The following is a 13951-nucleotide window of genomic DNA, read 5'->3' as shown; positions in this document are numbered from 1 at the left end:
ACATTAAAACCCTTCGTTAGTTCATCGACTTAGGAACTTAAATGCTCTATGGAACTTTCCATTAGTTCCATGAATTCAGTGCTTTTAGTTCTCTTCTATCTATTCTGATGATGTTCGCCTATCGGAGAGAAATGATTCTGAGCTATGGAAAATTGCAACCTCGGGTATGTTCTCTGTTGTATTATTATTGGTAAAAACTTCATTTACTAAAAAGGCTGCATAAGTTGATGAACCTCTCCCTTTCAAGTTGTTTAGGAATTAGAAGTAAAAGGAACTAGATGTTTAGTTTCTTCCATAACGAGAATCGTTTTATTATATTCATTCTCAGGAACAGGTATGTCAAAAAGAGATGCAGAAGAATTGCGGGAAAGATGCTTTTCATTCCTTTTGGAGAAACTAAAGGTTGTCAACCCCCTGTTTTGTTTATTGTTTTGATAATTTTGCTTCTTGGATGTGTACTATACCTTCTTTTTACTCGATAGTCAGGTTGAGTTCTTCAATTTCTTGGGGGTGCGATATATAGTGTCATATCTAAAGATTCGTGGGTTCTAGGTGTTAGTTCTTTTGGATTGGGGTTCCTTTTTTAAAGAAGATTCTCTTTTGTCAGACTAATTTTTTGGATGCCCTTGTTTATTCTTTTTCATTTGATTTCAATGAAAGTTCGGTTTGTTATTAAAAGAATCATATGCTTCTCCATGAAAAGTAATTGAAATATGTAAATAAAAAAACATATATATTTTATAGGAAGCCAAGAACCATTTCATCAAATCAGTGGTATATAGGAAACAGAAAAACTCATAAAGGGAAAAGAAGTTGCTCTTAGAACTTACAAGAAATGGCACAAAAGGCAGCTAGAATATAATGCAAAAAGTTAAAAAGAAGGGAGGTAGTTGCTAGCGGAGAAAACAAGGACCATGCCCCTTCTACTTTCTTATTCTTTTTAAAGCTTGGCAAACTGTTGATGAAATTTTTAAAACTCCACAGGAGATTTTTGGTAGAATTAATTTGTGGGTTTAGATGGTGTATTCTTATGAGTATTGTAGTTATTTTTTTTTTATGAAGTCAATTGAATTTTGATACTCTTTTGGCTAGATGGGAGGTTTCCTCTTCCTCCCTTTTTGTGCGTTTCTTTCCCAGCTTTAAGCACTGGATTTTGATGGACACTATTTCTCCTGCTACAGTTAGACGACACTAAACCTGAACGGTCGAAACTTGTGAGACTCAATAGTTATGGCTGGGGGGAGCTTAGATTAGCTGCAGATGTTTCGAACACTGACTATATGCAAGACGACAATCTCTTTGGTATTGAACCATTCTATGTTGAAAAAGGTATACATTTTCATCTGTTTATAATTATGGGAGCGATGCTAAAGTCTGATTTTCTTGTTTTCAATTAATGCTTCTGTTATTTCTTATGGCTTGTTTTCAATTAATTTATGGTAGTTTAGTTGCAATCAGTTCCTTTTCCATATGATGTAGAAATGTCCATTTTTTCGGCTGTAGCTAAGCAATAGTGGCTTTGTTTATAGGCTGTCTACCTCATGATAGTGGTAAATATGAGTTTTTGGCACCAACAACCCACAAAAATGCCTTAAGAGTACTGCGGGCTATGCAGCTTTCAAAGCCTGGTTTGTCCAAGTAGACTTGTGTCTTAATTTATTTGTTATGAGATTCTCAAACTTAAGCATTCTGAATGGAACTGTACTTTTCAGTTTTACTAGAGGGTAGTCCAGGTGTTGGGAAAACGAGTTTGATTGTGGCATTGGGACAATTTTCTGGACATAGAGTTGTACGTATAAATTTGTCTGAGCAGGTAATATTTTTCACATACCTATTTTGATATTTTATTCGGACCATCATCTGACATATACCAAATTCATACTCTATCTTGCTTTTGTCATCATCATATTTGTGGTACAGACTGATATGATGGATTTGTTGGGGTCCGATTTACCAGTAGAGAGTGATGAGGGAATAAAGTTTGCATGGTCTGATGGGATCTTGTTGCAGGTTAGGATCCATTGTATTGGAAATAATCATGTCATCAAGTTTAGTATATAATATTTCCCCCATTTTTCTGTAGGCTCTGAAGGAAGGCTGTTGGGTTTTGCTGGATGAACTGAATCTTGCTCCACAATCAGTTTTAGAGGCACGGTTTGAAGATCCCATAATTTCTTCTCTCTCTAATTAGTAATTTATTTCACAGTTGACCTTCTTCCTCTTAATAGAGATGGAAAAAGCAGAGTAATATTTTGTTTATGGAAATTCTTTTGCAGGGTCTGAATGCCATATTGGACCATCGAGCTGAGGTGTTTATTCCCGAGCTGGCACTTACGTTTAAATGTCCACCATCTTTTAGAGTTTTTGCATGTCAAAATCCTTCATCTCAAGGAGGTGGAAGGAAAGGCCTTCCTAAGTCATTCCTCAATCGGTTCACTAAGGTATTTTCATCAGTACCTTGACAGTTTGAATAGTTATTCCTTATCATGTTATAAATGTTAGACTTCAGACTGTTTTTTAATTTGTTTTCAGGTTTATTTGGATGAGTTGGTTGAGGATGACTATCTTTTCATTTGTAGCTCACTTTATGAATCAATCCCTAAGCCTTTGCTATCTAAATTGATCTTGTTCAATAAAAAGTTGCATGAAGAAGTAATGCTATATAAAAAATTTGCTCAGAATGGGTCACCTTGGGAGTTTAATCTTCGTGATGTTCTTCGATCTTGTCACATTATTGAAGGTTTGGGCTCCTCTTTGGTTGTACTTGGTTGATTCTTATGCATAGATCTGTGCTCTAAAAGCTTTTCTGTTTTAATTTTTTTTAAGGTGCACCGGAAAGATTAAGAAATTATTGCTTCCTCAACATTGTTTACATTCAGCGGATGCGGACACCTGATGATCGCAGGGAAGTTCTGCGGCTTTATGAGCAAGTATTTGGTGAAAAACCTTTTATAAATCCTTATCCACGAATTCAGCTTAATTCAAAGTATTTAATTGTGGGGAATATTGCCATTGAAAGGAATAGCATTCAAGCGTGTAGCATAGCGAACAGTCAGCTTAAGATTTTGGCAGGAATTCGTCAAAACTTGGAAGCTGTTGCACATTGCATTCAACATCAATGGATGTGCATTCTGGTTGGTTCATCTTCATCTGGCAAAACTTCTCTCATAAGGTTGCTTGCTCAGCTCACTGGAAATGTACTTAATGAGCTCAATCTTTCATCCACAACTGATATATCAGAATTGCTTGGGTGCTTTGAGCAATATGATGCCATTCGGAATTTCCGACATGTTGTTGATCAAGTTGGCTATCATGTCAACAAATATTGTAGTGTGCAAATACAATCTTCCATGAAGGTGTTTGATAGAAATGGAAACGGTATAATGACTAAATGGCTTTCTTTTTCATCAAAAATCAGCTTCCAGTTGGCAACAAGTTCTGCTTGTGTGTATGCAAAGAATTGGAATAGAATTGTGGATTCTCTTGGTTTGTTAGTTGATATCATCAAACAACTTATGTCATACCTTCAAGATGTTCCAGCCAAAAAGGATCTTGAAAGATGCTTGAAGATGGTTTCAAAGTTGGAAGATAGTGATAAAAAACAGCCATTTTCAGCAAAGTTCGAATGGGTGATCGGAATACTAGTCAAGGCTATAGAACGTGGAGAATGGATCATCCTTAAGAATGCTAATTTGTGTAACCCCACTGTAAGTTAGAGCTATCATAATAATTTGTGTAACAGCCATTTTTTTTTTACTTTATTCTTCGGCTATGTTGGCATATGTTGATTTCTTCTCATTTTCCTATTTCTTTGTTTACTAGGTACTTGATAGAATCAATTCATTGGTGGAGTCTTGTGGATCAATTACTATTAATGAATGCGGGACTGTTGATGGGGAGCCGCTAGTCTTACACCCACATGTTAATTTTCGGATATTCCTTACTGTTAATCCAATTCATGGAGAGGTTTCTCGTGCAATGAGAAATAGGGGGGTGGAAATATTCATGTTACAGCCTCATTGGCTGCAAGATGGAGCTCAGTGCAGTAAGAAAGATATTGAACTGAATGACACGCGGAGATTTCTTGCTTTATCTGGTATTCCTGGCACCAAATTGGTTGAATCCATGGCAAATTCTCATGTCTATGCAAGAGACGAAGGTTCTCACCTTAATGTTCGCTTAACGTACATTGAACTTGCACGCTGGGTGCAGCTGTTCCAGCAACTTATTATGCATGGCTGTAAACCATGGTGGAGCCTTCAAGTAAGTTGGGAGCATACTTATCTTTCTTCATTTGGTGAGGCTGAGGGGATGGATATTGTCCAAAATGCAAAAAATTTATATTTATCAGATTCATGCCTCTCTAAATGTGATGTATCAATTGCATCTCTTTGTTATCCTGGAGGATGGCCAATGCCCATAAAATTGAGAGATTATGTCTGGCACTCAAAAGAGGCCTGCGTAAAGCAGAATTGTACGTATTTGGAGTTTCTTGGAGCTCGATGTGCATTACATGAACTTGGAGTTGCTAGGAAGGGATATCCCCTTGACGGTAATTTTTCTGCTTGTGGATATGCACGGACATATTTAATGGATTTGAAGATGTTAAAGAAATTATTGTTTCCGAAGGCTTCAGACAGTATGATATTGAGCTCTCAAGTGCAAAATGAATTCAACTGGAAATTGACTAATAATAAGTTATTTTTTGCTGCCAACTGGGCAATCGAGCAAGCATCTGAAATGGATATTGAGCTCTATATCACCTGGTTTGATTGGTTTAGTTCTATATTGCAGCCACTTTGCCAATTTTTCAATTTCTATTTGACATCAATCAAACAGGTTATGGAGCATCCATTGTGGAATTTTATCTGTCACCTTCGCTATAAGATCAAATCTCGTCTCGGAATAGATTTTGATGTTCATCCAATGCCTATTTTATCATCTGAGATAGTTGCTATGACGGGTGAAGATAAGAATGATGAATTAAACGAATTAGAACTGTCAAAAGATGAGCTTCAGTTGTCCTGCACAGCCCTACGTAATGCTATCAACTGCATAGGTCTTTTAATGCTTACTTATCGACAATGGAATGCTGAAAGCAGCCACGAATTAAGTAATGAAACTCGAGGGCTCTTACCCGTTTTGAAATCTCTGCGAGCACTGGAGCAGGAAATCTTTTGCAAGCTTGTAGATCCATCTTCTAAGCTTGTTGAGTCTGCTTCTTTTAGTATGCTTATTCAGTCTTACAGCACTCTTCTTGATGATCACATATTACTCTGGGATGGACTTGTCTCTTTGAATTTTGAGCAGTTACAAGTTTCTGGACGATTTTTGATTAAAGATGTCCTTCGATTCAAGGATTTCTTTCCAGATGCCGTTGAAGTCATACTGGTAAGCTGGTAATGAATTTGAAAGATAGGTGAACATGAATATTCTTCTTTAGCTAATGGATTTTCTTTGTTTTACTTAGAGGGAGAGTAAGAAACTTGAAAGGACTTCTTTGTCATTTCTCTCGGAGAAGTCATTATTGTGGATTTATGGTGGTCACCCACCTTCACCTTCTTCTGCTGACCTATATTACAAGCAACAGCAACTTTGTAGACTGTGTGAATGTGTATGGCCAGTAAAGATAAAATTACACGATAGAGGTAAGGGGCTTTGATTTCTTGATTCTCTATTCTGGACAATTTATGTTCATTTGCAGCTTTCTTTTCTCTTTATTGTAAGAAAAATAAGAAAGTATTTGGTGTAAACCAACAGAATGGAAACTTGGAAGAAACTCTTATTCCTTCAACAGACTTGGCTTGGCCTTTTGTAGGTTGCTAAGCCAACTAACTACCAATTAACCAATAAAACCAACGGCTATAATAACTATAAATAATAAAAGGTTTTAACTACTAACAACCAACGGCTATATTCTAGTAACTAAACATTACATCAGTATTGTACTTATATGTTCTTCTATATTCTTTTAGCAAGCTGTTTTCATTTTGTTATGCAGTCTCAACAGTAGCAGGGAAGGATATTTTAATTGAAGTTATTGCATCATCCAATCCTGAGCTACGCTGCCTTGCAATGGAAGGTAGGATTCTTCAATATTTCCTTGGGACTTTACGTTACAGTACAGTCTTTTTTTTTATGGAGCAAAACAGAACTTGGTTGTCTCTTTTATAAGTGGAAGAAATAGAGTAGGACACGTAAAATAATGCCTGTGTACATGTGCTCGCGTGTAGGCAATTTTGGTTTTGATACCTAGAATTGCACTGGTACCTTTTTCTTATTTCTTTTCTTCCACATTAAAACCAGGGGATTATGTAAATTCAATGCTCCACCTGAAAAGGAAACCTGAATAATCGTGAATTAAGCCAACAGATTGTTCCATTCCTCTGTTAACTAAATCTTAACTAGCTTATCTTCAAAATTTTGATTTCTCCACCAAAAAAGTCTGTCTGAATGAAAATTCCCACTCAGATGTAAAATGAATGGTGCACTGCTTCAATTTTTTGGCTAGAAAGGAATTGAAGGATATTGTTAGGCGTAGAGGGTTCTTGTGAGGAGATGTAGAGTCCAGTTATGTTTAATCTCTCTCTGGGCAAGTTTTCACTTGTCATTTTAGAGATGGGATATTTTATTTTAATTTTGTTTGTGAGGCTGTTTCTCCTTGGCTGTTTCAAATACTCTTATTTGAGAAAAAAAACCTGTTTCATAGTTCAGTTTGCACATTATACACTGAGTAGGGCACCCAAGAGAGCCGACTTCCTTTTTCAATGAAACAACAAACTTTTAACTTATTGTTTGACTAAAACAAATTGAAAACCAGAATTTTAGAAGGAAAGCGTTAAACTTAATGTACTCTAAAGATGCTTGTCTGCTACATTAGGATTGGACTGTTGGCTTAAAATTTACTTGCGTAAGAAACAAAGCACCAAAATACAAAAGTAGTTACAGCTACCTTCTGCCTACTGAACGGTTAGGGAATAAAAATAGGTATGGAAAACCTCAAATTCAGCTTTCTTAGAGCGAGCCACAGTTCATATTTCATCATCCGCTAGCTCTTTATTTGACTCTGAAAATCCTTCTATTTCTTTTCATTTGGTTTTTTTCACCCTCTTGGTAACAACAGTTCACATTGCCAACACGATGTTTCTTAACTATAAAATTTTAGTATGAGTTCCTTTTCTTTTTGGTAAATTGAAGCTATGCAGCTGGTTTTTTTATTTTTGATTTGATTTTATTTTTTTTTTCATTTTGTATTGTTGTAGGTCTTTCTATGTCCTCTTGTATAGTTGGTAAAGTTGATGAAGATGATGTTGCTCAGAATTTGCAGGACATTTATGAGGTTTGTATCTCTTATTTACTTCTTGTACAAATTAATTTTATCATTAAATGAAAAAGGAAATCTACTTTCTGTATAATAGATGCTCTTGGTAAGAGTTGAACATGAGAAGAACAATGCAAAGGCAATTCTGGAATCAAAGGACCATCGTGTTCAGGAAGAAATGTCATTTGTCTGTCGGCCTTCTGGCTATGACATATTTATAGAGGCAGATCCTGATGTTTGGTTGGATACTCTTCCTATGAATGACAGTTCTAGTTTTTTCCTCGATATGCTGTTACTGCGTGAGCTTTCATCAATACTTTTGTTTGATCGGGAAAGACTGAAGCAAGTAAGTTTAACAGCTTCATTCTTTATTCTCATTTTAAATTTAGCTTTATTTATAATATGTACAGAAGCAGCCACCAGATTGAAGCTCGGCCACAATCAAGTTCTTTAATGACAAGGAACTTGTATAATTTGCAACTGCTCATTTATCTAAGCCTTGTTAACTGTAAACGATAAAATTTTGATCTGTTGTCTTAGATTTTCTTAAAATGTTTATTCTTATTGCTCTATAATTTATAAGACTTTGATCAGGATTAAACAGAAGTTTGTTCCAATTTGCAACTTGGTATTTTACAAATGCCTGTTATAGTTCTACTGTGGTTAGTTCTTCTATTTGATGCGTTTTCACATTTTTCATGTGTTACAATTTAAAAGCTTATGACAATACCAAGTTTTAGTTGCAAACACTTATATTATGATTTTTTTTGCTTTGATGATAGTCATTATGCGGCTTATCCAACCTCGTTAAGGAAACTTTACATTTTTCATTGAAATTCTCATCAAGATCTCCCCAGATGTTTAGTGCGCATCAAAATATGCTGTGGACTCTGGATGAGTGGGATCCTACGGATACAGGTTTAAACAGTTATATTACAGTTTTTTTCTCCTTTATGTTATTTATATGCTTGATAGTGGACGGAAATATGAAGACTGGCTTTATTTGTATCATGGAAATAAAATTCTTTCTTCATGGGGATTAGCTTGGGTTTTAAGTGGAGGATAATTTCCCCGGATCAATACCTCACATGCATTCTAGCACACGTATATGGTTCTATTACTTATAAATTTGATCTGCTTGCTTCTCAGTGTGTACAAAGGCAGCCAGTTTTTTTCTCGAGATGTGGTTTAGGTGGCATCAGTCTTTGTGGATTCATTGCCCTGATTTTGTCAAGGTAGAGGTGTACATTATATGGTTGATTATCAATATGAACCTTCGGTATATAATTTGGTATCTTTTATATGATTTTCTTGTATGCAGAATTTCTCAAAGGTTGTGGATTATGAAACTCCAGTGCCTCACGTACTTGTACAACCTGTGATTTCAGCAACAGTTTCCCAGATTCTGTAAGTTTATGTATTTTTCATCTAGATATCGATGAAATTAAATGGGTGTTCTGTCGGGAGAACTTTTATTCTATTCTGTGATTTCTTTTCTTTTTTTTTTTTTTTTAATAAGAAACACTTTCATTGAAACAAAAGTGACCAAACAAAACAGCCCAAAGGACAGGGACGGGGATGCCCCTTCCCAGAAAAGAAAACTATCCTGTGATTTGAGCAACAGTTTCCCAAACTTCTGTAAAAGAACTCTGCTTCTATTCTTAGTAAGACGAAGCTAAGAACAATGTAAAGTTCAAAACAAAATTCAGTAAAAAATTGCATCATCTCTAGGAAGAAGAGGATTCAGATGTATCTTTTAAATCCCATCCATTCTATTTAGGCCAGACTTTTAGATGTCAAATTACCTTGATTTTCTTAGGACTTGTGGTTCTTGAGAGCAAATTGAGAAAACACATCCAAGCAACATTCTGATGTCAACATTTTAACCTTTGGGCTGAAAATGATGCAATTTTGTTAGAGCTTTCCTTTGATCACCTGTTCCATAGAGAAATGAAGCTCCTATGGATCAAATTTGTTGGAGCCTTCCTTTGGTCTACATTGATAGAAACAAACCACCACATCTTCCACGATAAAGGAAAATCTTTTGATAGTTTCCCTAATGATATATCTTTTTTTGCTCATTCATTGTGCGGACATTCTTCATATTTTCATAGCTACAGTTTAACCGCACTCTTGGTCATTTGGAGATCCTTTTTGTAGCCTCCTTGGCATGGGATTTCTTTCTCCTCTTTTTAAAATATTTCACCATATCAATGAAATGCTACATGTTTCTCATCATTAAAAAAGGATAATGATACAATTTTTTCATTTCAGATACTGAAAATTTGGGAAATATTGCATGAGTAGGCATGTTTTCTTATGCTTCACTTAGGTGCCAGGTTTTCCTTTTAATGGAGTGAACATTACTAATACGTTTGGTATCCGGCTATGAGAAATTATGATATTGGCTGGATGGAAAATAGAAGAAATTGAAGTGTTTGGGATGGTGATTTCTTTTCATGATAAAGTTTGATAAGGTAAAAAAGGACTGCTTTCAAAATGAAGGGAGGGTAATATATAGGTAGAAGTGTGCTTCAAATAAAGTTCTTCCGGAATGAATCTGGACAAATGGTTATGACTATTGACGAGTTTTATACGAAGTACTATCTCTTTGGGCTTTTATTGCCGAAGGAAAATTTAGATTCAAAACACTAGTTCACATTTAAAGATAGTGCCTTGGCTGGGACTAAATAGACATGCACTTGGAAAGATTCTCTCTTTATGTTAGAATTTTGCATGATGCATCCTTCATGATTTTTCTCTTCATTCAGATGGCGCCCTTCTGCTATCAGAGACTTCTTCTCTAAACGCTTGAAGATACAAGTAGCAGCTTGTTATCTTTGGCACAGACCACCGCAGGCAGCAGATGCGCACACTTTACTTTTATCTGCTGCTTGTAATCTTTTCCAGCAGGTAGATTTGATTTTCTTTGATCTGGAGATCCTATGTTTCATATATGAAAGTGAGAGTTTAAATTGACTCCCTTTTATACGGGTGCTTGCAGATTATCTATGCTCATGAAAAATCTTTTGATGCGGACCAATTTGTTGAGATAAAGTCCCTTCTAAGTTTTTTTCAGAAGGACAAAATTCCGGTATGCTCTTTGAAAAGTTATTGACTTGTGTTACCTTACAAAAGATCCCATTAATACCATGCTCATGGATGCTGTGTTGTTTGTCTTTCACCCTTAACTTTACCCTAGTAATTATTAAGTAAGAGACATATTCGGTGTGTTTAAAATGATGAGAAACAAGTGTATTAAATAAGGAACAAAATACAAAAAGAGGGACAACTTGGATCAATCTTAACCTGTGTAGGGAGGTACCTTGCATTTAGTTGTATAATCTGTAATAATAAATGAGTTGGGATTACATTTTTTTCCTTGAGTCAGATACATGATTATCGAATTTAGATAAAAATGAATGTAACGTTTTCATATAGATTCCTAAACTAGTTGTGTATGCTTGGTCTTGTTTTCATGTTTCTTTACATCTGCTGTAGACTGCAAACCCTGTTCTGTAAATAATTGTTTTTATCCTTTTACACCCCTTTTTTCCCACGGGTTTTGCGAATGTGATCCATTATTTTTCCTAAAAGCTTTAGCTTATATTTTTGCAGCAAGAAAGCATTCAGTTGTTTTGCTCCCTTGTTGCAAAATCAAGCCAACGGAGATTGAAAAACTCTGTGCATTTGTTCATTGAACCGCTGCTTAAAGATCTCTTTTCTCATGATATCTCAACAGGTAAGCAAATAACCATATCTCTACGAATTATGTCAACTAAATTTTTTATTAATAAATGTATACGAAGGCCCAGGCTCATGTTTAGAGCTGAGGAGATTAAAAAGATCTCTAATTAATTAAAGCCATAAATAATGGGGCATTGTCAAACTCTTTGGTAGTAGTAGCCGAAATAATGGCCTGAGAAGATTATCCCTCTTTGCTCAATGATTTGATGAGTTTTAAAAGATTCTCCTATTCCTTAAAAGCCACATATCCTTATCAAATACTAAGAAGTAGGTTTATAATTTACAGGAGGGGGAAAGGTAAGTTGATTGCCAAGATCCTAGATTCTTGTAGCCTAGGGCCAACAATCACAGGCACTTAGGCGTCATCCACCAGGTACTGAAAGCCTCTCATAGTCTTAGAATCTAATGAAAGAACTGGAACGGAAGGGTGATCCTAGTCCAACCCAACTGCTTCACATAAAATAACTAGTGAGGATCATGGAGGGATATCCTCTCTGCCTTCTCTCATTATCTTATCTTTGGATGAACTATTTATGTAGCTTTGAGTTTAGGTGGCCACTGGAGAAGTTTTTACCATGATATTTCTCTTTTATCTTATTTGTATATGGTTAACCTTCCTGCAGATCTGTGACTTTATTAGTTTGTTGGCTGGACATCTAGCTTTAATGATGGAATTGCTTACTTTTTTCCTGTTTCATTGTGCTTTCTTACAACTTTTCTTCTCATCTTTTTGTAAGATCTGCATCATAAACTTGGTCGTGTGTGGTTAAGACTTGGAGAGTTGCGATTGTATCTGTTGCTTAGTTGCTGTCATTTGGATCCTTCCATCAAATATTATTACAAATATTCGCAATTAGTGGAAAAGAAATCTTCACTTGAAGTCGAAACTCAGGTATTATTTTAAGATATCTTTTAAACAAAGTTTCAACTCTCCTTTTGGGCATCCGTTTCTAAGTCATTTTGTAAATATCAAATTTTTTTTTTTGGTGAAAGAAACAATTTCATTGATGTATGAAATTACAAAAGCCCACAAGAAGGAGATTACATGAGCACTTACAATTAGCTAAAAGGGAAGTGTAGCTATGGTGATGAAATAATGGAGAGCATTTACATCAAGTAATGACTAAAAAGACTATATTTCCAAAAAGTCTGTCAAATGGGAGAGATTTATCGTTGAAAGTGCGTTGATTTCTTTCTCTCCAAATGATCCAAAAAAAGGCTCTAATGAAGTTCTTCCACAGCATTTTCTTTTCCTTTCTGAAGGGTGACCATTAAATATCAATTAGACTTTTTTCTTTTGGATTGGAGTCATTTTTTGTATGTGCTTGTATTTCTTTCATGTTTCTTAATGAAAGTTTGGTTTTTTTTAATTTAAATTAAAATTTTCTAGAATTTTATTTTGTCCTTAAAGATAATGTACGTTTTGTATATTCCATGTTTTTTTGGTACCATTTATTACATTTTTACTATGATTCAAAAATCTCAGATTTTATTTTAATGTGTCAACGAAGTTTTATGCCTTTAAAATAACCCATGTCACAATTGTTTAGAATTAATAATTTTGAAAATGACATCAATTCTTGTTTGTGGCTATTTGGGGTTTTGTAATGAGTGAAACTGCTTCCCTAGGCTTGCCTATGTTCCCTCATTCCTAAATTAACTAGAAGCCAATATTTCATTTTTATTAGATGATAAGTTGAAGCTGCTACACAATGTTGTTGCAGGTGCGGCAAGAGTGTGAACTTTTGGCAGGATTGTTTTCAATTGTGGGAGAAGCTGATAAGGAAAGAAAACAGAAATCTGGAAATCTTGAACTGGAGTGTAGAAAATTGCAGAAAAAGGTCTGTTTTTACTTTGATTTCGTTGCAGGAGATAATGTTTCGCAGCCAAACTTTGGCTTGTTGTCATTTCCTATCAATTTTAACTTTAGAAACAACTTGCCGTAATATCGTACTGGAAAATACTTATAATGCATCATTGTGAAAAATACAATCAAATTTTAGTTTGAGAAAAACATATTTAATACTAAACTGGAGAATAGCATTATTTAACTATATATCGGAAGCTAAGAAGTAGATACTTATTTACAGCTGTTTAGAGTTGGAGAGATTCTTAATTTTAGTCATTGGTCTGTCATCGTGGTGACTTTTTGTTCTATTCAGGTTGTTTTTCGTGTGGAACCCGGGAAGTTTAAGAAGTTGAAACATGAGTGTGAGGAGTTTTTTGAGTTTGTTAATATTTTCTTAACTAATATTGAAGCAACAGACTCGCACCAAATTGACAGAGTACGCAACTGGGAGGTATTTGTTGCATCTATATAGTTGATTATTTTTCTCAACAATATTAGTTACTTTTTGGTAGATTTTACATTAAACGGTTTGATTACACAGGAGATGGCTACTCGCTTTATTGATCGGTTATCGGATGAATATACTGGATATCTTGATATAATTCAACCCATTCAGCTGGCAGTTTATGAAATGAAACTAGGCTTGTCTCTTGTTTTATCAAGCTTGTGCTTTCCTAGTGTAGTTGAAGAGCATAACAAGGAGCAAGTTATGGTATTATTTTTCAAACTTCTTCTTCTTCTCCTTATTATTTTTTTTTTCTTTTTTTTTTTTGCATAATTGATTTCACTAAGTTTAGATGCTGATCTTGAGAATTGTGCCAGAATTCAATTTATTCCTTTATGCGGTTCCCACGAGTGCTTCCTTCCAATCAGATATCTGTTGATTTAAACAATGGATCGGCTGGATTTTCTTTCCATGATATTAGTGCTGCTGCAGATTTGTTATATGCAATGGAAGGTTTGCTGGAAAAGTCGGTTATTCGTTCGAGAGGAACTATAGATAATGATACGGTCCGTATTTTCTATTACTTTTT

The 13951-nt window shown here is 35.1% G+C and overlaps 1 protein-coding gene across 1 annotated transcript in view; it reads left to right on the top strand.

Moving 5' to 3' along the window:
* Positions 1–13951, top strand: part of LOC111020190 (midasin-like protein) — a 41220-nt gene that overhangs the window by 16674 nt on the left and 10595 nt on the right. Inside the window, exons 26-50 of the mRNA XM_022296780.2 lie at positions 329–402; positions 1182–1329; positions 1530–1628; positions 1713–1813; positions 1921–2010; positions 2084–2149; positions 2277–2441; positions 2533–2740; positions 2827–3707; positions 3823–5391; positions 5471–5648; positions 6002–6082; positions 7263–7339; positions 7419–7667; positions 8104–8239; positions 8471–8556; positions 8643–8728; positions 10093–10234; positions 10326–10415; positions 10940–11063; positions 11806–11960; positions 12793–12909; positions 13231–13368; positions 13459–13629; positions 13740–13928. Coding sequence (XP_022152472.1) covers positions 329–402; positions 1182–1329; positions 1530–1628; positions 1713–1813; positions 1921–2010; positions 2084–2149; positions 2277–2441; positions 2533–2740; positions 2827–3707; positions 3823–5391; positions 5471–5648; positions 6002–6082; positions 7263–7339; positions 7419–7667; positions 8104–8239; positions 8471–8556; positions 8643–8728; positions 10093–10234; positions 10326–10415; positions 10940–11063; positions 11806–11960; positions 12793–12909; positions 13231–13368; positions 13459–13629; positions 13740–13928 — 5420 coding nt within the window. The remainder of the gene's footprint in view (positions 1–328; positions 403–1181; positions 1330–1529; positions 1629–1712; positions 1814–1920; positions 2011–2083; positions 2150–2276; positions 2442–2532; positions 2741–2826; positions 3708–3822; positions 5392–5470; positions 5649–6001; positions 6083–7262; positions 7340–7418; positions 7668–8103; positions 8240–8470; positions 8557–8642; positions 8729–10092; positions 10235–10325; positions 10416–10939; positions 11064–11805; positions 11961–12792; positions 12910–13230; positions 13369–13458; positions 13630–13739; positions 13929–13951) is intronic.

Source organism: Momordica charantia (genome assembly GCF_013281855.1).
Source record: "Momordica charantia cultivar OHB3-1 chromosome 9 unlocalized genomic scaffold, Mcharantia_2.0 BLBB01000009.1, whole genome shotgun sequence".
Lineage (NCBI taxonomy): Eukaryota > Viridiplantae > Streptophyta > Magnoliopsida > Cucurbitales > Cucurbitaceae > Momordica > Momordica charantia.
This window is presented reverse-complemented; position numbering and strand designations above follow the sequence as displayed.